This window comes from Macaca mulatta, chromosome 18, assembly GCF_049350105.2.
Source record: "Macaca mulatta isolate MMU2019108-1 chromosome 18, T2T-MMU8v2.0, whole genome shotgun sequence".
NCBI classification, from domain to species: domain Eukaryota; kingdom Metazoa; phylum Chordata; class Mammalia; order Primates; family Cercopithecidae; genus Macaca; species Macaca mulatta.
Window position 1 is genome coordinate 67,057,756 of NC_133423.1, and position 26,187 is coordinate 67,083,942.

A 26,187-nucleotide genomic window follows, 5' to 3' on the forward strand; every position below is an offset into this window, starting at 1 on the left:
TATATACTATATACTCTGGTATATAGACATATGTATATATTTGTATATGTATATGCTACATTATATACATAAATACTATACCAATATATGTGGTCACATTATCCTGACAAGTCAAGATTGAGACAATATAAGTGGGAACACATTTCCACAAACAACTATTAATTTATAGTTACTATGATAATGGCATACACGTTCACTTTTAGTTCTATCTGGGTAGCTCTGTAAATTGTGTATTGATTATGCTAATGGCACTCGTGTCTTTATTACTTGTCTGCAGATACATGCAGATTGAATGCACATTTGGTGAGATGGTCATTCTGTAGGAAAAAGTACATTTTTAAAACCTGGCTTTTGGAGAGATTGTGTTAAAACTAAAGAAAAACATTAAACTCATATGGACACCTAAGGAATTATTTTTGTGTCCTAGGAAATGAAAAGTGCAGTTAAAAAGTTTAAAACAAATGATGCCTTTATGTTTTCTTTGTTTCAGATTCCTTAAGGAAAGTGTTGCAGAAATGGAACTAAATCAATAATGATCTGTTTTTATAGTTTATTTTTGGTTGTGTGGCTTTTCTTGTTTTGTTTATCAGGCTGAAGGAACCTTAGACATTTAGGGTTGTATGTATTTTAAAATTTATTAGACCAACTAGGGGAAGACAAAATGAATTCCTTTTTTTCAATTATACATAAATTTTCTTGTAGTTTATAATAGCTCATAAGGTATAAATCACAGCCTCATTTTTTTTTTTGCTCTGATCTTTCATTATACAAATTTGTGCCTTATGTTATATAGACTTTTTAAAAAATTTCTCTTTTCCTGAGTCATCATGTTACCAAGGCAGTTGTTTGGAAAATGCTTTCTTATCTTCCTAAGTGGGATCATTTCTTACAAATGTGGACTTTCTACTTATGTGTTAGCTAGGAAAGAAAAGAAAAAATGTGTTTTCAAATTATTTTTCTCTTTGTTTTAATGGCATTTTGATTCTCAGTTTGAGAACCATTTGGAGCTGCTGAAGGGGGAAAAAGAAAGAAAAAAACTCAACACTTTTTCATGTTCCTGGGTGAAATAAATCTGTTTAGTGGAACATTAAATGCCCAAAATGTGATTAATTGACAAACTTTAGACAAATCCAATTGTCCTTGTCTTTCAAATATATGATTGCAGTTAAGGAGAGGAAATTCCTAAATTAAAAAAAAAAAGAAAAGAAAAAAAGAAGAAAGCAAGTCCAAAGTCACTAGTAAAGAGAATTGAGTGATAATATTGTATTGATTTTTGTGAATGAGGTTGGGGTTTACCTTCTCGAAATGTGAAGGTGAGTATTGCTACATTGCATCAAGCCAGTGTTTCCTGATTCAAACAAAACACTTTCCCCCAGGCTAATGTTTCAGCAAATGTTGAGATAGTTAACTTTAGGTGTCCAATTCAGAAATGTTGCAATTTGATTGGCACTGTCTAAAATGGCTGAAAAAATACAAACAGTTGGTGTAGCTATTAGTATGATATCGTTAATACAAAGGCATTTAGCCCCAGATTTTTCTTTGCTTGGGGGAACTAATGCTTTCTAGCTGTGCTACTAAGGCTACATAGACTTATTTAGTAAAGAGGAGCCAGACTCTTTCCCAAATGTCCAAATGTCTAAATCCTAGGTTCAAAAAATTGGTTTTATTTCTTATTGTAGCTGTCTTGTCTGAGAAGTAGTTTTCAGTATACCTGGTCATTATGTACTAAAGACTGCACATAAATGTTTTCAAATAATTTGTTTTCCTCCAGAGTGGATTTTTTTTTTTTTTTTTTTTTTTTTAGCAGTTTTAAAGTTGCTTTACTATTGAGAAATTAGTGCTTGATTAGCTGGATATTAAAAATATTTGTGTGTAGTATCTTATGTAAAATGGAAGAAAGGGGTCCTCGAGGCTGGGTTTAAGATTGAACATGGAACTACAGAAGCTGGTTTTGTTTCTTTTTGCAGGAAGTTAGAGACTATATGAGATTCCAGTGTGTCACTGTTGAATCTGAAGGCATCAGGGTAGTTGGAAGAGTGAGGCATTTCAAATCTGGCAAGAAGAAAGGCTCATGCCAAAGCAAAACAAAATAAAAACGACAAAGTTACAAAAAGACATTGGGTATTTTACTTTAAGCCCTTCATCTAGAAAAAACTTCAGTGGGGTACTTTTTTCTTTCTTTATTAGTGTAGGTGATTTTGAGTTTGTGTACCCATTTTGGCCTTGTGTCATCTCTTTCCCCTGCTGCCCTGTCACATTCTTTGTGGTTCCTTACCGTATTTTCTTTTAGGGGAAGGCTGTGTGCACCTTTTAAAAGAAGCATTTTAAATTTATTGGCGTTTTATGTTATTAAAAGTAGTAGTCTGGTGTTTTGACTTTGTCTTATGAAAAGAATCATGAACTGCAAGTAAAATCGTGTTAACTTACTTAAACTAATGGTTAATGATATATTTAAAGAAGAGATAAGGAAGGGATATTAGAATCAATGTCTCTTTTGGTTTTCAGTTCAATTTTATACTTACTCTTCTTTGGCATTGTGTGTGCTTAAAATAAAACTAAAGTAAAAGGAATCTTACCAAAGATCTTTGAAGTCCTGAGAAGTGTCATTGGGGCCCCTGGAAACCTCTGGTACTCGGTTAGAAAGTTAGGTGGTGGCTGGGCGCGGTGGCTGACGCCTGTAATCCTAGCACTTTGGGAGGCCGAGGCGGGTGGATCATGAGGTCAAGAGATCAAGACCATCCTGGCCAACGTGGTGAAACCCTGTCTCCACTAAAAAATATAAAAATTAGCTGGGCATGGTGGCACAGGCCTGTAGTCCCAGCTACTCGAGAGGCTGAGGCCGGAGAATCACTTGAACCTGGGAGGCAGAAGTTGCAGTGAGCTGAGATTGCGTCACTGCACTGCAGCCTGGCGACAAAGTGAGACCCTGTCTCAAAAAAAAAAAAAAAAAAAGTTAGGAGGTGTGATTTTTCTGCCCAGGTTTTCTCCAGCTTTGGCACTTGTTTGTCACTATTTAGGTAAGTGAGAATATGGGTAAAAGACAAAACCTGGATGTGAAGATGGTGAGAAAAACATGCTCCTGTCTAGGAATGGCTCCATCAAGCCTGGTGCCTGGCAAACACTGAGACAGCTCTCCACTTTCCCCTCCTCACCATCCATCCAGATCCTGTTTCCAGAGTGGCTCCCAGAACCATGATTTCCTTTCTGCCACTGACTTAGTTTTTACTTTCTACTTCCTTCCTGGTTTACCTTGTAGGCTCTGGACTGGTGTCTTTGCTTCCAGGTCTGATCTTTGTCCATACCATCCTCTCAGTTACCAGTGCAGCATCTTTGTATAATGTCAACCAGATCATTCACTCTCCTACTTAAAATCCATCCGTGATTTCTCATAGCAGTGAGGTTAACATCTGGACGTTTTGCTCACAGGAGTTCCTTCGTGCTCTAGCCGCTTTTCCAGCCTGGTCTCTGCTGCTGCCCCACTGTCCCTCTTGTCTATCTGCCCCCCGCTTCTTTGAATAGCAACACAGGTACTTGCATTTCTTTGAAGGCGTCATGTAGTTTTACGTATCTGTGGCCTTACCTATGTTTCTGTTGCCTGGAGAGCCTTGTTCTTGTTCTCAGTGCTACGTAGTCTTCAAAGTGTAGCCCAAGCTGTTCTTCTTGGGGTAAAATTACCCTGCCCCGATTTAGGTGCCCCTCCAACTGAGTACTTATCCCTCTTGCTGTAGTCGTTGACTTACTCTTCTCTCTCTCTCCTTGCGCCTGTCAGGCCTTCTCATGAAATGACATAGGCAGAAAAGTGAGAAGTTTCAAATGGCAAACTTGGGTAAATGAACAAAACCATTCAAGGCCGGGGAAGTCAGACTTGTGGTTTCCAGTCATCCCAGCCTGTGCCTGGTCACCTTGAAGGCTGAGAGGATCGGTATCCCCAAACACTTGAACTTGCTTTTGACCCACTAGTTGGGAAGCTGCAGCAAATTGCAAACTTCTTGGAACAGGAATTTAGATGTTGTATCTCCAGGCCCTTAATCAACTGGCTATTAACCACATAGGTGCTTAAGAAATGTTTGCTTACGGAAGTCGTCACAAGGCAGCCTTAGAAATTCATTGTGAAGATAAATAACTTTAAGGTAGGAATACGTTGGTAAATAGCTACAAACTACTCTGCATTAAAGTTGGAGTACTGAAGTTGCTTTTCTATTGTGTTTTTCTTTTACCAAATTTTGTGTTAAAGATAAAGCGGAAATAGGCTGGCACGAAGGCCACACCTGTAATCCCAGCTCTTTGGGAGGCTGAGGCGGGTGGATCATGAGGTCAGGAGATCGAGACCATCCTGGCTAACACAGTGAAACCCGGTCTCTATTGAAAATACAAAAAATTAGCCAGGCATGGTGGCATGTGCCTGTAATCCCAGCTACTCAGGAGGCTGATGCAGGAGAATTGCTTGAACCCGGGAGGCGGAGGTTGCAGTGAGCCGAGATCGCACCACTGCACTCCGGCCTTAGCCAAAGAGCGAGACTCCATCACAAAAAATAAAAAAATAAATAAGATAAAGGGGGAATAATGGAAGAAAGAAATTCGGGTATATCTTTCTGATTGGAAGAGGAGAAACTTTTTATTTTGTTGCAAATTGTGCAAGTGAATGTGTGTGTGTGTGTGTATGTGTGTGTGTATGTGTGTTTAACCTCCCCTAAGGCTAATTTCCTCCCATTAAGCATCCTCCTTCAAGGAATTTCACTGTAGAGAGTGGTAATAAATTCACAATTGGCATGTTCTCCTTGATAACAGTACATCTGTGATATTTCTGTTTGGTCTTCAAGGACCGTGATAGACCTGCAGAACAATCAAGCAAAACCACAGAAAGTCTAAACTTCAACAGTGCGATTTTGTTTAATACAGAGATCATTCTTTCTGTCTGAGAAGATTTTATAGTCAAAGGAAAGAACAAATAGATGACAGGTTCCTTTTTTTCTTCTGTAAAACAATTTAATAACTTTCAGAGAATAGAGTGTTTAGAAAATAAACATTGCAGAAAAAAAGTAAAAGGAGCACATTCTTATCCGTGACCACAGGAGCTCTTTGGACTGGTTGGTGCCCAGCCAGGTCTCTGCCTGGGATGCCCATCATAATCCTGCGAAGTTGAGGCTGATGTGGTTCCGGGGATGCTCGGCCCTTTGCCACCCCATCGATTGCTTTTGTTTTTGTTTGTGTTTTGTTTGTTTGTTTACCTTTAGTTGACAGTAATAAAAAAATGAGGCAGCAGACCAGCAGGCGAGTGTGGGACAGACGGCTGCACAGTCTGGCAATGCTGCCTGCCTTCATTAGAGCCTGCTTGCCATTTTATAACAGTGTGCGATTTATTTCCCCTAAATCTGTTTTCGTCTTATGGGATTTCAAGTTAGAATGCGTATCTAGAGCCCAGAAAGCACAAAATAATGATCCCGCCCTTTGGTTTTTGAAAACCAGGAAGGCTTTCTGTTTCTTGTTAACTCTTTGTAGCCTGAAGGTAACGTTTTCTGTGTTCTTAAAAAGTATGAACAGAAATCAGGGATTGTGATTTGAACATACTTGTAGGGGAGGAGTGCTTTCAGATATGGTTTATTCTAAACAGATACTACTCCCTGATTATTTCTTTAGGTGTGGGACTTCTAAATATGTCACTAAACCTAGAAGGCTAGTTGTGAGTACACACATGAACTTTAAATACAGCATCATTAGACAGTTAATTACACTTAGCACAAGATGGTTGTTAACCTGAGATGCACCATTTGCAGTGATTTGGGGAGATTTTGGTATGGAATGCATTCATCTAAATTATTTGTTTATTTATTTGGCATAGAATTCCTGAATATGTGACATGGGTTATAATGCCTTTTTATTTCTCGGGCAGCTTTCTAAAGTCTCAAAAACCCTCTGTTTTTACTAGTTCAGTGTAGTGTTGGGGCCACTTTTTCTTTAATTTTTTTTTTGGCAGTTTTAGGCTATTAAGATCCTGGAGGTCATGGTCATCACAGTGAAGCTAAGACTTACTTTTTTTCAGGTAGTATGTATTTTTTAGTTGGTAGTTTCTTGAACTCACTGGGCACTGTGTGGGTTGACTTAAGATTGAGTAATTCATGCCATGGCTGTTTAATTTGGTGAAAAGCTGGCTATGATCAGAGAACAAACTGTTAGGAAGTGGTCCAGTTTTAAATTTGCATGAGTATATAAGTAGAGTATTTTGGGTTCATTCATCTCTTGCCAGTCTTAGTTGTTAAGTAATCTTATTGCATTCATATTTACATCATCCTCAGAATCTTGTGTTTCTGCCACTCTCATAAAAACTGACTCTGGTTTTTAAGGTAGAGCTTCATGCTTGGAATTAACCAGGAAAAGCCTCATTTATATCTCCAGCAAGAGGGACAGAGGGCCTGCACTGTGTACTTGCTGCCAGAAGTTTTTATAGTAATACTTTGTATCTAGGCTCTGGCTCTTACCATTAAATGTGCTTTTTATAGAGTACCAAGTTATAAATGTAGTGCAGCTACGGCATATTAATCTTACTGCAGAGATTTAATGAGGCAGTTGTTTTGCGATGGACACTATTGGGAGCAGAGAGTGACAGAGTTTTACTTTACCACTGAGCTGCAGAAATATTCCTTGCCTGGTAATAATTATAACCACATGATCTCTTAGTTTTTCTTTCTTTTGCCAGTGCTTTTCCATGCAAAAGTGGCTTGGAAGGAGGTCCATTTTGAGGCAGTGAAATGGATTGGAAATTGGGCTGTTTTCTCAGTAGTTTGACATTTTAGCTTTGATCAGGCATGGGATCCTTGTTGCACAGAGAGAAATATGTAAGATGAGTTTCAAGAATACAGATAGTCTTTGCCAGTCCACTGAGATGGCTTTTAGATATTCATTACTTTTACTTGACTTTTATATAGGTTATAAAAAGTAAATGTGGTGAAACCTCATTTTTACATGGACAGAAGAGAATTTCTGCTGTTTGGCCTTAAACTGATCCCACACTTGAAATTAATTGAAGTCCATGGGTTTATTGCCTCCAACACTTTTAAGCCAGTGTAATTTTTCATTTCCCCCACAGTTGTAATTTTATTAAAGCAAGTTATAGCAATAACAATTCTTACGAAGAGGAAGATGAGACCGAGAAAAGAACCACCTGCCAGAGAACATAATCAGGGAAAAGAATGCTTCTTTTAAATTCCTATTTATAAGTAATGTTAACAAAATTGGAAACAGAAAGCTGCCACTTACTTTTGTAATAATAATTGTGCGTGTGTTCCAAAATTCAGCATTTTATCCAATCAGAACGATATAAATCCAGTGTCCCATAGCACCCTTTTCAGAGGATGAGGTGGAAAGTTGGTTGAGGAGGTGAGATCATTTGTGTTGAATGCAACATGTTTGGGCACCATCATTTATGGTAGGGGGAGAGAAAGTGGTGCCTGCAGCTATGACACAGTTTGTAGTTGCAGTGTAGAGAGTTTGGAGATATTTTAAAATATAACCCTTTGCGTGGATTTATAGCATAACAATGGAGTTGGGAGAACAATGATCCTTCCTGCAGTGGTGCTGGGGGCAGGGCAGTACTTACAGGCGTGGACCTTGTATTTATAACCCCTTAGGCTGAAGTCAGAGGTTTGAATGGCTAGCAGAGTAATACAATTATTTTTTATGATTGGATCTCAAAGGACTTTATAAAAACTACATCACTAAGTCCATGTGCAATTATTGAAGTGTAGCCACCTGTGGGAAAGAAATGGTTGACAGTGTAAGCTTTCTAGAATCTTCCTACATCAACTGGCATTAGGGATGCAAACCCCTAGCACAAATAAACACATCTTTTGAATGGGCAAAAAAGACTTTTTCATGAAAGTGGAGGCTGGAAAAATCTTACAAGGAGAGAGACTGAGATTCCAGTACTCATTACACCAAGGCATCATAGGCTATAATCGAACCCGCTTCCCAGAGGGTCCCTCTTAAGTGTTGACCTAAAAACAAATTCGCCAGTTGGCTGGAGCATGCATCCTAAAGTTGCAGCAGAAGTGAATAAGCTTGACTGACTTCAGTCCCTGAAGGGTTCTATCTGTAAATGCAGAAGTGGAAGCAAAACTATTTTTTATTAGTCTTAAAATGACCCTCATTTTAATAACTAGCCACAGTGTTGGAAGCATGGACTGGGGTCAGTTCTTCAGCTTTTAAGAGCGAAACCATCATGCATTCTTCTATGTATTTTTGATACTGGATTCATGGAACGTGTCTATATTCTCGAATAATAAGGAAAGTGAGTTTTTATCGTTTTTCTCTGTATGGTACTTAAAGTATTCACAGAGTCTCCTTATTTAAAAACAAACAGGTCTGCAAACTGGATGTGTAGCATTTAAATAATCATATTGAAATTCAGACCTAACAGCCACATTTCCCTGAGTGCTATCAGTTTTTTTGAGAAACTAGAAACTCATACTAAACAACCAAGAGTATTCATGAGTACATGCTGCCTTCCAATAAGTGTTTTAATGGTGTGGGGGTCAGTTTGCCATAGGTGGGACAGTTATTTATTTTCCTGAATTGCTGTCTAGTTTGGCAGTATTTCATCACTTGGTTTTAGTTTGTCGGAGATCTTTGAATCATTGCCATTTTTTTTTTTTTTTTGCATCTGTAGCCCCAGATGAAATATTTGAGAGAAGCAAACCCAAATATGGTGGGTCCTATAGTATCAGCTTTGGAAAATGTAGGCATGCGGGTGTTTTTTACTTTAGAGGTAACTGGTCTGTTCCTGTTTACAGAGAAAATACCAGTAAAGGACTTTTAAAGGTAGTCTCTATTTTTTTCTCCTTCTCTTTCTCACCATCACTAAATAATATTTACTAAGCACTCACCTGGACATAGAACTGTGCTGGGCAGAGTACAAGACAAATGCAAAATCCCTGTGATTACTCCCCCAGGAATGAGCAGTCTCAATCCTGGTATACTGAAATGGGCACTCTGTAGAATGCTGAGATAATAATTTTCCAGATGGCAAATCAACCCAAATTACCAATGTACTTAAACAGTGTGTTCTTTTTGAAAAAACCCAACAAACAAAACTACGTGCTCTTTGAGATGGGAATTTTGCTTTTTTTAAAAGAACCCGAGAGATGATCAGATACATTGTGATATAAGTTGATTTTGGCATATGTGAATCATTGGAAGGGTGGTGATATAGTTATGTTTATTGCAGATGTGAAGAAAGGCCCTCGAACAACTGCCAGACAAAAAAGGGAATATAAGTGACTTGTAGAAGAAGCATTCGTAGAAACGTGCTATGTGCAAAATAGCAGAAAACAATCTCAGAGCGCAGGATATTCGTGTGGTGGCGTTTATGGACTTTTTTGAGAAATACTTGGTTATTTTTGATTCCGTGGATTCTTGATTGTAGCATTTAATGAGATATTTAAAATATTAAATAGCTGGGTATGGCAGTGTGTGCCTGTGGTCCCAACTACTCAGGAGGCTGAGGCAGGAGGATTGCTTGAGACCAGGAGTTGGAGGCTGCAGTGAGCTATGATAGTGCCTATGAATAGCCACTGCACCTCAGCTTGGGCTACATGGTAAGAGCCATCTCTGAAAAGCAAAATTTAAAAAAATTGATTATATTTATATTTAAATTGTGATATTTATTGTAGCCATTAAAAGTAATATTGTAGTCATATAAAAATGTGACTACAGATAATGCCTTACCTATTTCTTAGGTGTCTTGATACAGTTCTTTTGTAACCATTTCATTGACTAGTCAAAGCCTTATAGAAAATAGAAATCTCTGGTTTAATTTTACTGTATTTTGAGATATAGTTTATTTATGAGTTTGGAGGACTTTTTGCTACTGGAAATCAGTGACCCATAAATTCAGTCACTGATTGTATTACCCTATTATCTTAATTTCCCCCAAAGAGATACTCTTCTGCCCCCTCCCCATGGTTCCTTTCTCCCTCCCTCTTTGGGAGGAATTTAGTCAAAGGACAGCGTCACTAATCAAAAAGCATTTATTGAGCTCTAAGTAAAAGCATTCCACGTGCTTTTTTCTCCCTGTACTCCCGCACCTCTCCTTGCTGTTTGTGTATCATTTTTAGGGTTAAAATGGAACTATTTTTAATTTTCACAACATTTAGTTTTTCAATGCTAGTAATGCCAACTCAAGTTGTTGACTTCATTATTATTTATAATTGCTTTTCATATATCTTATTTCACTTTTTTGGATAATTTTGAAAACAAGAGACATACATTTACACTTGAGTTTGCATTTGTAAGAATGTTTTTGCTATGTGATACAGCTTATTTTGCTATCAGTGTCTAACAAATAATGGAGTAGCTGTGTGTTTTGACCAGTTTATAAGTAAAGGTCAATTTTGTGCCTATGGTGATTACCTTAGCTTATTCTAGACTTTTGGCTAATTCTGGTAATTTCCCACGAAAGAGTATATTTAGCAGAAAAAGAGTTCATTCTTAATCACAGTGGGTTTTTTTTTTTTTTTCTTTTGCATTGGAGACTGTTTAATTTTAAAAGTGATTTATCTCTCTCTTTTAAGCAAAAACTAAAAGGCTATGAAAAAAAATGGCAAAGTCAATCTTAGGAGTAGACGAGTGATTTGATGGGAGAGATAGGAAAAGGGCTACATGGTGGGGAAAGGGAAGAAGGCCTTTGATGATCACTAACTGAATAATTTTAGGAGAGGCTCACTTTTGATTCGTCTGTAATAAAATCTGCAATGAAGCCCTCCTATTGCAGCTTCAAGGAAAATGGTGTTTCCGTTTTTGGTAGCAAGAAGATTAAACGTTACTTTAAAAGAACCTGTCTTTAAACCCCATACTTACAGTGTTGATTTTTTTTCAGACCCCAACTGTAAACTTGAAGACAAGACTGAAGATGGAGAGGCGCTAGATTGTAAGAAGAGGCCGGAAGACGGGGAGGAGTTGGAAGACGAGGCTGTGCACAGCTGTGACAGCTGCCTCCAGGTGTTTGAATCGCTGAGCGATATCACAGAACACAAGATTAATCAATGTCAACTGACAGGTAAACAATACTTACCACTTTTTTGTCTTCTTGTACTGTTCTATTTCTGATTTTTTCAGTTTGTTCCTTTATGTGTTTTTCTCTTCAAATTATTTTATTGCTACACTTGAATACCTAGCTAAGTCTAGAGGTGCTTTTGAAAGAATTCTGAGGTGGCTGTTTGGGGTAACCTCAGTGTCACAGCCCTCTTAGATTTTGAAATGCACCTACATGTTAAGAGCTAATGAGTGTATTTTCTTTTTTAATTTTTTTTACATGATGCCATTTAGGAGCAGAACGTGAATATTGGATGACTAATATATTTTAAAAATCCTTTGCATACCTTTTCAAAGACAGCATGAGAAAGGAACATGTTAGCTTAGATAACATTTCCTGAAGGAAACCTTTCTGATCACCCTCTGCCTGAGTTAGCCACGTTGTTTTGTGTTCCCATAAAGTTTAATGCTTATCCTTGAGCACCACAGTTCTCACTGGGTATGTTCATTTTTCCATCTCACTCGTTAGACTGGAAGCTCATGGATGGCTGAAATTGTGTCTTATTCGTTCTTGCATTATCTAAGCCTAGCACAATACCTGGCCTATAGTAGGTGCTCATTAAGGCTGGGAAGTTATTCTGCTATGCAGTTCCTTGGAAGAGACATATTTAAAGCAACATGTTGCATAGCATGTTTGATGTAATGGCTAAATAAAACTGGGACTCAGTTTACCAAATATCTACCCCCTTTAAAATATATCCTACAAGAACGCATTCTATGAGCCTGGGTAGGGCATTTTACATAGAAGTCGGTAAGACACACATCATTCCACCCTTCCTGTTTGAAGCTGATGCCACTCCTTTGTGTGTGTATGTGTGTGTCTCTCTGTCTCCGCCTCTTATTTTCCCAGCACAAATCTTTCTTCGATTAAGCGAGTATGGGAAATGTGTTCACTGGACAAGTGGTTCTCTGTTTTCCATAGCATATTCATATTTTTATAAGATTTTAAAGTGTATTCTATTTTAACAAGGTTTTCTGAACGGATTATTGTGGAATGTTGGATTAAATCCATTAAATAGACTTCTTTATTAAAAGTGCCTTGTGGCTGTTCTCTTCAAAAAGGGATTGCAGTGAGCAAGTTTATTAGGCCCCAGAATCATCTTCCTTTCAGAAAACCCATAAACATTTTCTGGAACTAAAGTTTGAGAATCGATGTTGCTTATATAAATATTGGCCATACATATATATTTTACAGTTTATATATGCTTCTAGGGAGCAACTTTTATTTTGATACAATTCCAAACATACAGAAAACTTAGAAAATGGATATAAGGAACTTCCGTATCATTTATCTGATTCACCAGTTGCTTACATTTTTCTCCATTTACTTTATTATTCTCTTTTTCTCTCTCCTATAGCATTTCTTTCTTAATCATTTGAGAGAAAGTTGGAGACATCACACCTCTATAAATACATCCTTTGTATTTCTGAAGCACAAATCTATTCTCTTACATATCTATAGTATACTTACTGAAACTGAGGTTAGTCTTTAGGCCAGGTGTGGTGGCTCACACCTGTAATCCTAGGGAGGCCGAAGCAGGTGGATAATCTGAGGTCAGGAGTTCAAGACCAGCCTGACCAACATGGTGAAACCCCATCTCTACTAAAAATAAAAATTAGCCAGGTGTGGTGGCGTGGGCCTGTAATCTCAACTACTCAGGAGGCTAAGGCAGGAGAGTTGCTAGAACCCGGGAGGCATAGGTTGCAGTGAGTCGAGATCATGCCATTGCACTCCAGCCTGGGCAACAAGAATGAAACTCCGTCTCAAAAAAAAAAAGTTAACGTTTAATACAAATAGATACTACTATCTAATTCACAATCCATATTTAAATTTCAGCAGTTGTTTTAATAATGTCCTTGGTAGCTATTTTTTCCCCTCATCCAGGATTCAGGATCACGCATAACATTTAACTGTCATCTCTTTTACCTCCTTTAACCTGGAATGTTCTCTGAGCCTCTCTTTGCCTTTCCTGACTATGACATTTTTGAAGAGAAGCTACCAGTTAGTTTACAGAATACCCATCCATTTGGGTTTGTCTGATGTTTCCCAAGGATTAAATTCAGGTTACATAGGCTCCTGTAGTATTCAGGCTCCAAAGAAGCCAGAATCACCAAAGAAGTGATAGGCATCCTTCTCAGTGCATCAGATCGGGAAGTACATGATGTTAGTTTGTTACGATGTTGATGATGTTAACATTGAATATTTGTTTAAGGTGGTGTCTGCCAACAGTTTCCATTATAAAGTTACCATTTTCTCTTTCTCCATGGTTAATAATTTGTGGGAAGATAACTTTGAAACTATATAAATATCTACACTTCATAAAATGTTTTGTTTACCTACTTTTTTTTTTTTTTTTTTTTTTTGAGATGGAGTCTTGCTCTATTGCCCAAGCTGGAGTGCAGTGGCACGATCTCGGCTCACTGCAACCTCTGCCTCCTGGGTTCAAGTGATTCTCCTGCCTTAGCCTCCCAAGTAGCTGGGACTACAGGTGCACACCACCATGCCCAGCTAACTTTTTGTACTTTTCAGTAGAGACAGGGTTTTGCTGTGTTGGCCAGGCTGGTCTCGAACTCTTGGCCTCAAGTGATCCGCCTGCCTTGGCCTCCCAAAGTGTTGGGATTATAGGCGTGAGCCACTGTGCTCAGCCATACTCACTGTTTTTAGGTCTATTGCAAGTTCATAATTTATCTATGTGTTAGCCTACTGTAATATTCTTTCTTATTCATTTATTTGTATATTCATGTTACCGTCATCTTTTGGGTTTTTATTTTATTCAGTCAGTCATAATTCATTACTCTCATTGTATTGATACCCAGATTGCCATAGATCTAGCCAATAGGAGTCCCTTCAAACAGGATCCTGTATGTGTTTAATATGCCTCCATCATTGTTTGAGAACTTTAGTTTCTGGTGCAAATTGATGCTCCATTATCATCATGGTCTTTTCTTGTCCTAGTCCTGCAATCAGCCAGCAATTTTCTTTTCTTTTTCTTTTCTTTTTTCTTTTCTTTCTGCTGGTTCTTTATGAGGACAAAGGTATTTAGAAACCAAGATATGGATACTATGTATAGTCAGTGCTATAAGTATACCATTACTTATAGACCTCAGTAGACAGAAGTAGGAAATGTACATGCATACTTACTATAATATATAATACACATATAATATAATTCATAAGATTCACCCATATACAAGTATATACACATACGTGTATTTTTCTCTACCCAATAAAAAAACCGTGTGTTCATACTGATACCTCCCATTCAATTCAGTACCTCAGGTATATCCTAGTCTTTCTCCTTTGTGTATCTCACTGCCTTCTTTAACAGACAGAAACCTGGCTTCCGTTATCCTTAGTAATGTGTTCACTCATTTGCTTGAGCCTAGAATATACAGTAAGTGGTTTCAAAATTGTTTACTGATACCACCATGATAGGCAAACTGAGTTTAATATTTGTTTATAATTGTTAATGCTATAATTTTTAGTGCAACATTTACATAGAGTGAAATTCATAAATTATAAGTATACAATTTGGTGAACTTTGGCAAAATAAATACACCTATGTGACACGCCCTTCTTAAGATATAATTTCGTTTCAGAAAGTTCCCTCATGCTTCTTTCTGATCAATAATGCCCCACTGGAAGTAACCAGTTTTTGAGTTGTTTTAACTATAGATCCATTTTACCTATTCTAGAACTTCTTATAAATGAAATTATACGGCGTGCGCCCTTTTTTAGTGTGTCCAGCTTCTTTTGTTCAGCATGATGTCTATGAGATCCATTCATACTGTTGTGTATATAAGTAGTGTGTTTCTTTTTATTGCTGTGTAAGATTCCATTATATGAACTACCATTATTTGTTTTACATTCTCTTGTTAGTGGATACTTTGATTATTTTTAGTTTTTGACTATTATGAGTAAAATTCATAATAGTCAACCTTCTATATGGATCTTTTTGTGGACCTATGTTTTATTTCTCTCATTAGGAATAGAATTGCTGGGTCATTGGGTGAAGGGCATGAGATATGATATAGTTAATCTCTATTAGAAACTTCTAAACCCCTTTTCAGAATGATTGTGCCATTTACACTCCCACCAGCAATAGATGAGAGTTCTGGTTGTCGTACGTGCTTGCTAACTTTTATATTGTCCATCTTTAATTTTGACATTCTGTTGGGCATTTATTGGTATTTTTTGTGGATTTTCTAGCTCATATATATTTAATTGGCTTCATTTAAGGTGTATTTTTCCTAGAACATATCATTTTGGGAAAATCCCATTAAATGCAGATAATTAGTAAGATGCCATTTTCAGTAGAATACCTGGTGCTTTAAACAAAGCTTTGCTCATGTAGAATCAGCCCTAACATTAGGATAAAGGCGTGGGAACTTCAGCATGCCCACTGGACTGACATGGCAGTGAGTATTAATCTAGCAAGAAATCCTGTCTTTGGTAAGAGTGGGTCCTCTCTCATGTTAAAAGTTATTTTAAAATTCATATAATTTAGAAAACAACCTTCAAGTTCTACTTAATGAATAGTTAATTTTTACTGAGTGTCTGCGCTATAGTTATTCTTATGTTCAGCTCTATGAAATTGAATCGAAGCAAAAGGCATTATTTCTGTCTCATACAACTTTAATAATATCTGTGCAGGAAGTGCTGAAGTGTCCACACATGGTATGGCAAAGATTATGAGTTAAATTTTTTTAAAAAACTGATAAAATGTTTGGTTTATTTTGGTCTGAAGCTTTCTGAAAGTAGGGAATCTGTTCTGTGGTCACATACTACAGAGGTTAGTCAAAGGTAGAAAAGAAGAGGCTGTGCGTGGTGGCTCCTGTCTGTGATCCCAGCACTTTGGGAGGTTGAGGTGGGCAGGAGATTGAGACTAGCCTGGCCAAAATGGTGAAACCCCGTCTCTACTAACAATACAAAAAAGTTAGCAGGGCATAGTGGCACACGCCTGTAGTCACAGCTACTTGGGAGGCTGAGGCAGGAGGATCACTTGAACCCAGGAGGCGGAGCTTGCAGTGAGCTAATATCGTGTCATAGCACTCTAGCCTAGGCGACAAGAGTGAAACTCTGTCTCAAAAAAAAGAAAAAAAAAAAAAAACAAACAACCAAACCAAAAAAAACTAGAGTCTTACTTGTCATCTGATGGATTTTATTTTCCTGTTGATTGTTGTTCAGGATGATTTCTTTGGGATGGTGGTATATTCGGGAGGCAAAGTAGAAGTGGAGGCCAAGGAGGAAGCAAAAAAAAAAAAAAAAAAAAAAGGGAGAAACGAAGTCAGGAATGATCCACGTTTGTTGAAGGTGTTAATGTTGAAGCTTGAGTTGGCTGAAGGTTACCCTCCAGTCTGATCTGGAAAAGATTAAAGACACTTGAAAGCATTTTAATTAAAAAAGTAATGTGATGCTTTTGCCTTCTTGCTTGGTTAGAGCCTTTTAGTCTAAGTTGGGAGGTCTGACAGTTCCAGTGTTTGCTTCCTACTGCTTGAATTCACTCTCTTTGCTGCTTCCCCACCCCTTACCCCCCGGCTGACAAAGTGCTGCATTTAGCAAAGGAAGGTATTTTTATATATACATTCTTTTTTTGCCTCTTGGTTTTATTACTTTTTTCTTTCCTTGTGTTTTTTTTATTTTTTTTTAAATTCGTTTTGCCTAACTTCATTCAGCCCTATTTGCATCTTTGCTGATTTTCCTCTAATTCCGGCCCTTTCTCTAAGATTCTTAATTTCCTTGTCCATATTTTCTCCTTTCCTTTCTCCCCGCCTGTTCTGTGGTCTTATCTTGCCGCTTTCTCAATTTATTCTTTGTTCCTTGTGGATTCCCTTCTATTAATCTTGAAGTCATTCCTGACGTGTTTGGCCCTACCCAGCTAGACCATTGCCTGAAGACTTTTTGCTGAACAATCTGTGTAAAGCAAGAGGGAATCCTGAGCAGTGTGCTAGAGGGTTAATTATAGAGTACGATTAGAAGTGAAAGCTATCTTACAACTTGTTGGGGATATATTCTATGTTCTGATGCCTGTGTGGGTTACTCAGGGTAGTTCTGTTATGAGAGAGCCATAGAAACCCTGCCTTAGTTTCTTCCCTTCTTTTAACTGAGGGTTTTCTTGGTAACTTAAGATCTGTTCCTTTGGTGACTTTCATCCCCAAGGGTGACGCACATTCCTTGGAGAGCCTGCCTTGATGAAAACCTATTCACTCCATATCAAAAGTCTTGAAACTGAGCCAAGGCCAGACCAAGCCTTTGGAGATGAAGGTCAAATACAGAAGAACAAGATGATCAATTCTAGACCCAGATTTGAAGGTCAGCTATAAGATTATGTGCCAGGTCAAATAATGATTAGCTGTCCATGTGGACTGAAAGGTTAGACAGTGGATCCTGCAGGGATAAAGAAAATGCGAGTGTCACACACAGCTCATGGAGTCTGTCACTGAGAGGGTATTCTAGAATGTGGACAGTTTTCTGGACAAGCATCCTTGATCTAAGAAAGAACAGAACAGTCCCTGAAGATAGCAAAGGATGTGGTGACACTCACAGATGAGTTCTTTCTCGTTTGTCTCATGGTGCAATTTTCCTGGATTCTACAGTCCAACATGTATAAGTAAGTTATGTATCCTCCCTGCTTGAAGGAATAGGGGGAAAGGTGAAAGAAAAAATTAAATCCCTCTCTTCGATTTTAGCAATTCATGGAAACCACCTGTCTTGCCCCAGCCTTGCTGTCTTTTTCCTGGAGGCTAGGAAGGCAGGGGAATCAACACTCTAATGCTGTTGGGACTCTCTGATGCAGAAGACAGATTATCAAAATATATATTTAAAGAAGGAAAAGCACAGAGAACCTCTCATTTTACTAATCCACAAACCCTATCATTTCTTGCCAATTCCCTCAGGGGGTGGGGAGGGCTGGAAGCCAGAGGGGTCTCATCACACTGCTCAACAAAGATTTAATAGCAGGGTGCTATGGGGAAGGCTGAGATTACAGAGACTTTGTTATGCTTACAAAACTGAGTAAGAACTAGCATTGTAAATCATCAAAACTAAGCTACACTTAACAGGATAAATGTGTAAAGTGCATTGGTAATACTCTGTGCTTGTTGTTCTGAGTCATTTTTCTCTTCTCTCCTGCTAATTTGCAAACTTGAGTTGTCTGTTAAGTGTTCTTTCACATCATTAATGTGAATTGCCTGGGCGTAATTGCAGAAAAAACTAAATAGCATTGTATTAGTTCTTAACCCTCTGGTCTATACTATTGGTAGATGAGTGTGTAGAAATACGTGTGGTAGTAATTCTGCTGTAGTTTTGGGGAACATATTTGTAGACCAGATGTATAAAGCCCTACCCAGGGTTGTGGCTTCTTTACAAATATTCTTCCTGTTCACATTTTTTAGGAAAATGAACTGAATTGATGAGTGGATGTTGTTCATCAGTGTAAAGTAGTACGTCCGTTTAATTTTGATTTAAATCTTATGAAACTTCCTGGAAGCTTCATACAATTTTTGTGAGCTGAAAACTTCTACACATCTGGAATATCCTTATTATTTGACCAAATAATTTTTTTTAATGTGAAAGTGAGTATACATGTGTCATATTGTTGTGGCGAATTAAAGACTGGTTCATTCCAATGAACAATAAAGTGCTCTAACAGCTAGTTCTGTTGGCAGTGGGAATAAGGGAGATGAGTAGTTTACAGAATGAAGCATCGTTTTCGTAAAAGCAGATTGAAACTGCTTAGAACCCTTTTTTTGCTGTTTTCCTTATCAAACCATTAGTTGAAATAAATTACATGAAATAAATGTGATATTTTAACTTTTTAGTTCATATTAATTAGGCTTAAGGCATTGTAAGTTTTATTTGCATATTTCTATATTAATTTCTATATTAATTCATTATTCATAGTTTGTTATTAATCATTTATATGTTATTAATTTATCTGTTTCTATATTAGGCTTAAGGCACTATAAGTTTTATTTTCCTGTTTCCTTCCATTTTGATCAGTTCCTCATTTTGTACCTAAAATATGTCTGTTTTTAGCCTACTTCATTCTCCAAATCTCCCTAAGCCCCCAAAAATGCAGTTTCATGGCCTCCATAGATTCCATTCTCCAGTCCATCTCTATATGTATTTTACTTTCAGACTAGTGATTTCTAAATGCACTGTCATAATATGTATTTACTAATACATTACATATATACATGCATTATACAACATTCAGAAAAATAGAAATTAAAAAATGAGGTAAAGATGAAGTAAACAGAGTTTAAAAATAATTTTATGTTATTTTGAAGTCCTGGTCCATGTTTGTTTATTTTGGTAATTCATTTTAATGGCTGTTAAAACTGAAAAAATACTTCACAAAACCTCCAGAGAGAATGTATGTTAACTCTTTCCCATGAGGTTGTTATCAATGGTGGGTATAAGTTCATATTTCAAAGAACTTTCCTGATAATCTCACTTCTGTGCTTTTGTTTTGCCAACTTCCAGTCAGCTCTGATAAAACTGTTTTTCCCCTCCCCTTTCCCTTTCGTATGGTAGGTGACAAGGAGCTTTTACTTGGTGTGGAAGGGCCAGATTTGCCGTTTTCTTGTTGATTACTTGTGCTTGACTATCAATATCCTGCAGTTTTTTTTGCAGAAAACTGTTTTTTTTTTTTTTTTTTAAATTTTTAAGTAAAAGTATGGGAAATTTTATTTATGACTTTGGAGTAGGGAAACCTTTTTTTTTTTTTTTAATTTATTTATTATTATTATTATACTTTAAGTTGTAGGGTACATGTGCATAACGTGCAGGTTTGTTACATATGTATACTTGTGCAGAAAACTTTTAGAATCAGTTATCACAGTTTGAGGATTTTGCATGAATTAGATTAGTTAAAATTAAATATGCTGATCCATAAGTCCGCTTTGCTGGACACCGTAGACTGCATTAGTATGAGATGGGATGAAAGGGGCTGGAGAAGCCGGCCCACCCAGCTGACTGGAGTACTGTTTATCTCCTTGCTCTCAGGAAAGTCTGGTTACTACCTGGATGGCTGTTTCTGATTAGTGTCTGTTCTGATTGGTTTCTAACTATTCAGAGTATCCTCTCTCCTGCAGGATAATGTACCCTGTACTTTAGAGACCATTGTTCTTGACTATCACTTATTTCATGAGGTTAAAAAAAAGCTCACCAAATCTTTGCTCCTCTCAGTTTTAGAGAAAGTGGTGGGGCTGAGTGTGTCACTTTGTTCAACTGTTAGGGCTCCGACCGAGTTCCTCCATGCAGTTACCAAACACAAAGTGATCATCCATAGTTGGTTCCGACTTCTGAACTGTAGGCTGAGTACGCTTCCTCTTCCAGTTTTGGAGGTAGGGTCAGTTCAATCATTACCTAGTATAGAAGCTTTGTTATTTTCACATCAATTTTGCTGCAGCAGAATTTTTTGAATATTAGGACCTGGTCTGCCATTCTCTTTTTGATTTGTAAAATTGTAAAATTTGTAAATTTGTAAAATTTGTAAAATTGTAAAATTTGTAAATTTGTAAAATTTGTAAAATTTGCTACCAAAACATGGATATGAAATAATTATTTTTAGATCTGTTATTTTCTGAAAGCTCTTTGAATGCTTGTGAGTATTGTAATTGGGATTTATGAAAGGACTGCCTGTACTGATGAATGTGTTTTCCCAGTATAAGTGATGATCTATTACATTAATTAACTTACTAAAATTAAGTTTGGATTTTGAAAGGGTAATGTAAGAAATATTTCTCTGTAATTTTGATATCCATATTTTATTAGGTATTTTTACTTTTAGCCTGCTTGGATAACTTGTGATTCATAAGAAAGCTACTGATTATGAATGAAAAGTTCTTGAAGGATGTAATCTCCTAGAAATTGAAAATAAATGGGTGTATTCACTTTAATTTTTACAAGTAAAACCTAAGTGGAGAATATCTTATATTAGTTGTAACAGTATTCATAAATCACCTGTTTCTTGACTAATTTGAGTTTTTAAAAATTACTCTTTTGAAATGAATGGAATTCAAGAAGAAAATTAGCATTATTTGTCTGTATATAAGAAAATGTTACCTTTGGATGTCTGCAGAACCACAGCCATTTTATATAAATTGTTTTGCCTTAGTTGTATAATTAATAATGAATATATAATGATCTAACTGTGTGGTTTCAGGATTCATTTGCCAAAAATTGTAAATAAAATGTCAAGAACACAAGCCATGGGAGAATATCTTCAAGAATTTCTCCCATGTCCTTGATGGTCATTGATGGTAATTAAAGCTGTCAGTTTGTCCCTGTGGAGAAGTATAAAAATTATAAATGAAGGGCTGTATTTGGGATGTGGAGACAGTGTGGTCTCTTTTGTGGGGAAGAGGAATTAAAAGAGACCCACTATTTCTTAGGCCCTCTGCAGTCATTTATTTGGTCTATCTCGTAAGCACCAATGTTTAGCTATTTAGATACAGTTGTATGCACATAAGGGCTCTGCCACATTTAACCTGTTTTCAAATGTGAAATTCAACGTGATAAAACATGATAAAATGTTGAATTTTTTTTTTTTTTTTTTACATTTTTGCTTGACTCATGTTGTTTTTCATGTTCTCTACTTAAGATGCTCGTGACCTTTATCTGTTTCCTTTTATAAGGAGTGGGTTACTCAAAAAGCTGCTAAAAGTAGACTATTTCCACACCCTTCTCTTTGTGCTAAGTCTATGTCTGGGGATCTTGTCTTTAGGGAATGGTAGCAATGTCACAGAGATCTATGACCTCTTAATAGGTCTTGGGAGGGGAAGGCAGGAATCATTCTACACTGTGCCTCAGGGCTTAGTTCCTTTAAACTTCAAGGAATTGGACTGGAACTCTTCACTCCTCCTTTCTTTCGGTTTTACCTTCAGGGGAAATTGATCGATTAGAGGTGATTATTCCACAAACTCTGAACCCTTTCCCCATCTTTGTTCCAACTGGAGCTTCTCAAAGTTTAAAGGGATTGTGTCTCCTGGGTGAATTGTAGAATGAATTTAAGTAGATTATTGGGCAGAACTCTTTGAACACACATTAAAAGTGCTAAAAAAATATATTTGGAACAGAAGAAAATATTTGAAGCAAAAGGGTAAGGAAACATTCATTTCAATATAATTATAATGTAATTATATGGGTTATTTTTGAGCAAAAGATTAGCTGTTAGAATGTAGAATCATAGTGCTTCAAACCAAGAAAATAACAGGGTCAATGCAACAAATGGGCAAATGTTCAAAATCTGAAGGGTGAGTAAGAACCCAATAGGACCAAAGACAATCATAAGAGATTGGGTGTATGTAGGTCTTCTATTAAACATGGCAATATTCTATTAATTGATGGCTCTCATTCTTGTTTTCTAACTTAACAAGAAAGGGTATATACCTATTCTCTTTTGTTTTCTTTGTATGTATAATATATTTGCCTTATGGACACTGTATCATACATGAAATATATTTAATACCACATCAATTTAATCTCCGCCCCCTTTTGTTTTGTTTTGTTTTGTTTTAAATCTGACTCTTAGACTCTACCTACTCACGGAGCAGAATTAGCTCCCCCTGGTGACTAAATAAAAACGTAGACAGGATGTTTGGGGCCATGAGCTTCATTAACTTCAGCCTTTAAATGCATAGTTAATATTAGTATGTGTATAGTAGGCATGTACAGTGACCTGCTTTTCAAGTAAAAATTCCAATTAGTCTTGAGGAATGTTGATTTTAATGTCAGTTTATCTATGTAATGAAGACTCATCCATCTTGTGTGGCTTTCTTGGAGTTGTGCCCATTTTGATGACCTCAGACCTCTTGGTTTTCTGCTGTAGGAGATACTAGAATAGAAGGTAGATATTCAGATCTCTTGTGAACTAGGAGCTGGTTATAAAAGCAGAAAATAAAAGTAAGAGCAGCCATCAATTTAACTATCTCTATCATTCTTGCAAAATAGACTTATAGAAAAGATTGTCATTGTTAAAAAAATTTGAAAGAAATATTGTTTTAGAAAAAACACTATTATACATTCAAACACTAAGATATATTTTTTGCTTGTACCAACAAAACGTTTTTCCATTTAATTTATGAATTATTTAAGGTGTATATTTTTATTACTCAGATTGCCTTTAAACTTAACTTTTTCTATTTTATAAAACTGTTCCCCCTCATAATTAAATTATCAGGTTGACAGACTCTTGAGAATGCTTTTATAATCTTTTTAAAAAGAAATCTGTCAAATCTATTATATACTTAATATTTCTTATACCTAATTTTATTTTCGATGCAAAGTATTTGCTTTTCACCAGTGTTTTATGCTGGTTATTAAAAAGCCATGTCTTGTGGCTGTAAGATCTGATTTAATATTTATATTCAATATTTTATATATTATGCATTTAAAGGGAAAGATTTACAATTTTATGTGGATCTCATATTTGAGTTGCTTCTTTGTTCCTCTTGTTCTGAATAGTTTTCTATACTTTTCTACCCCTCTTTTTTTTGCTTTTCTTCCTTTTCCAAGGCCATAGGTTTTGGGCACAAGCCTTAGTCCATTGATTTGTTCATTTCTTTTGTTTTTCCAGCAAAGTGTCTCCCTGTTGGGAGAAAGAATACCATCTTCTAACCTCAATCATTTCTTACCATCCCCTTCTGTGGCCTGCAGAAGCCCAAGCGGAGCTTCTCTTGGCGTTATTGATACTATTTTGTCACTTGGCTTGAAGCGATGGTTATGAAGCAGATTAGATGAACACAGCATCCCCTTCCCCCAGTTAATTTCTGCCTCCTTCCATTACCGCTAACTTCCTTCTGCAAGCAGTCTGCCTGCCCTTTGCAATTCATTAGTCCCAGTGCCTAGCAAAAGAGCAAAGAACCATGCTTTGCTTTAACTTTCGCTAATGGTCACTCACAGATGGAACTTAAGTTGGTGCCTGACAGCTATATAGTGATAGCTTTCTTCTTATGAACACCAGACTACAACTGACAAGTGCTTAATAATATAAATATTATTATATGGAGTAGATATTGCAGTATGGCTTAATAAAATGTGAAGTGTATGGCACCATTTCTTGCTACACTAAGAAGACCATCCACAAGTAGTGAAATGAATAGCACCTCCCAGTAGTGTGTTTTCCCAATACCACTGTGCATTTATCAACAATTCGGTTCAATAAACATCTGTTAAGATCCTACTCTTTGACCAATAAATCCTGGGAATACGGGTTCCAGGATATTCTGGGAAAAAAAATAATTTTGGAGGGTGTCATTAAGGCCAACTTGGCACATCGCAGTGGTTTCCTGGAGCACATGATATCTTTAGTGATGAGCGAGAGTTAGCCAGGCCAAGAAAGGGAAAGAGGTGCTTCAGGTCGACAGAAGAGAAAGAATGGGAAAGAGGTGTGAAGCAGCATAGAATCTGCTGGGCAATTTTAAGCCATAGAAAATGTGTAAGATGGAGAATTAATGAGAGAATAAGAATGTATTAGTTATTTTGTATAAAAACAACAGGCATGTATTTTCTCAAAGTTTCTATAGGTCAGGAGTTTGGCAGCAGCTTTTCCCGGAGATCCTGATCCAGAGTTTCTTATGAGGTTGCCATCAAGGTGTCAATCAGGGCTACAGTTACCTGGTGGCCTCGACGGGGCTGGAGTATCCACTCTTTTTTTTTTTGAAATGGAGTCTTGCTCTGTTGCCCAGGCTGGAGTGCAGTGGTGTGATCTCGGCTCACTGCAACCTCTGCCTCCCAGGTTCAAGTTATTCTGCTTCCCCAGCCTCCTGAATAGCTGGGATTACAGGCATGCACCATCATGCCCAGATAATTTTTATATTTTTAGTAGAAATGGGTTTTTGCCATGTTGGCCAGGCTAGTCTTGAACTCCTGACCTCAGGTGACCCACCCACCTTGGCCTCCCAAAGTGATGGGATTACAGGCATGAGCCACTGCACCCACCCTGGGGTATCCACTTCTTAGGGTAATTGCGTGGATTCTGCCCGAAGACTTGTCAGGAGGCTTCACTGCAAGGGCCTTTCTATAGGGTAGCTCTTGACATGGTGATTGGCTTTTCTCAGAATAAGTACTTTGAGAGAGACAGACAGACAGACAGACAGCAGGCAGAGACAGATACATCAAGATGGGAGCTGCAGTGTCTTTTATGACCTTGTCCTGGAAGTGGCATGACATTACTTCTGCCATAGTCTACTGGTTGCACAGATCAACTCTGGTGTATGAGAGAGAATTATACAAAGGCGTGAATACCAGGAGGTAGGGATCATTGGAAGCCATGTTGGAGCCAGTTACTGCAGTGAACCAGGAAAGGAAGGCAAGGTCTGGAAATGGGGAGGCCATGCTAAGAGCTTAAATTTGATTCTCTGGCCTGCATTTTTCAGACTGCTCTGAGGAACTTCACAGATATCAGCCAGGTAGGGGTGGAGGTAGGGAGTTGAGTTAGCGGGATTCTCCATTCCCTGCAACCTGAGCAGCCCAGGATGAACATTCAAGTCAGAATTCATTTGAGTTTTGAGTTTAGAGGTTTAAGAATGTTCAGTAATTACTGTTTTAGGCCATGGGTAACCATCAAAGATTTTATGCAGGGTAGTGAACATATTCAGATTAGATTATATTTTGCAGAGCTAGATTGGAGAAGGAACATTGTAGGGAAAGGATTTGAGATAGGAAGCTCTTGCAGTTGCACTAGTAAGAGAAGATGGGATCAAAACCAATGCAGTGGTCATAGGGTGGAGAGGGTGGCCAAATTCAATAAATATCTCAGAGTTAAAAATCATCCAGATGTAGCAATTGATTAGTTGTGTCTCTGAATTCCTCAGCTGTATTGGGTGGCCATCACTTGATACTAGGAAAAATAAAGAAGCAAGATTGGAAGTTAGAATGGTGGGTCCCTTTTTTGCTTATATTAAATCTGAGGTACTTTTCTGGGTGGAATTGTTTAAAGCACCAGTTGTATACTTAGGCCAGAACCCAAAGGTAGACATCAGGCCACTTACATACTTTTTTTTTTTTTTTTTGTCTAGAATTGTGGTTTAGTTTTCCCTTTATGAGTTGTCTAAGTTTCTCTCCAGCCTTACTCCAACTTTTGTAACACTGTT

The 26,187-nt window shown here is 37.4% G+C and overlaps 1 protein-coding gene across 5 annotated transcripts in view; it reads left to right on the forward strand.

The window, feature by feature from the left end:
* ZNF521 (zinc finger protein 521) overlaps positions 1 to 26,187 on the forward strand; it is a 292,598-nt gene that overhangs the window by 18,834 nt on the left and 247,577 nt on the right. For all 5 annotated transcript variants that reach the window (XM_001097677.5, XM_015121703.3, XM_015121704.3 and 2 more), the window contains one exon: positions 10,871 to 11,050. In XM_001097677.5, the coding sequence (XP_001097677.3) occupies positions 10,871 to 11,050 (180 nt within the window). The remainder of the gene's footprint in view (positions 1 to 10,870; positions 11,051 to 26,187) is intronic.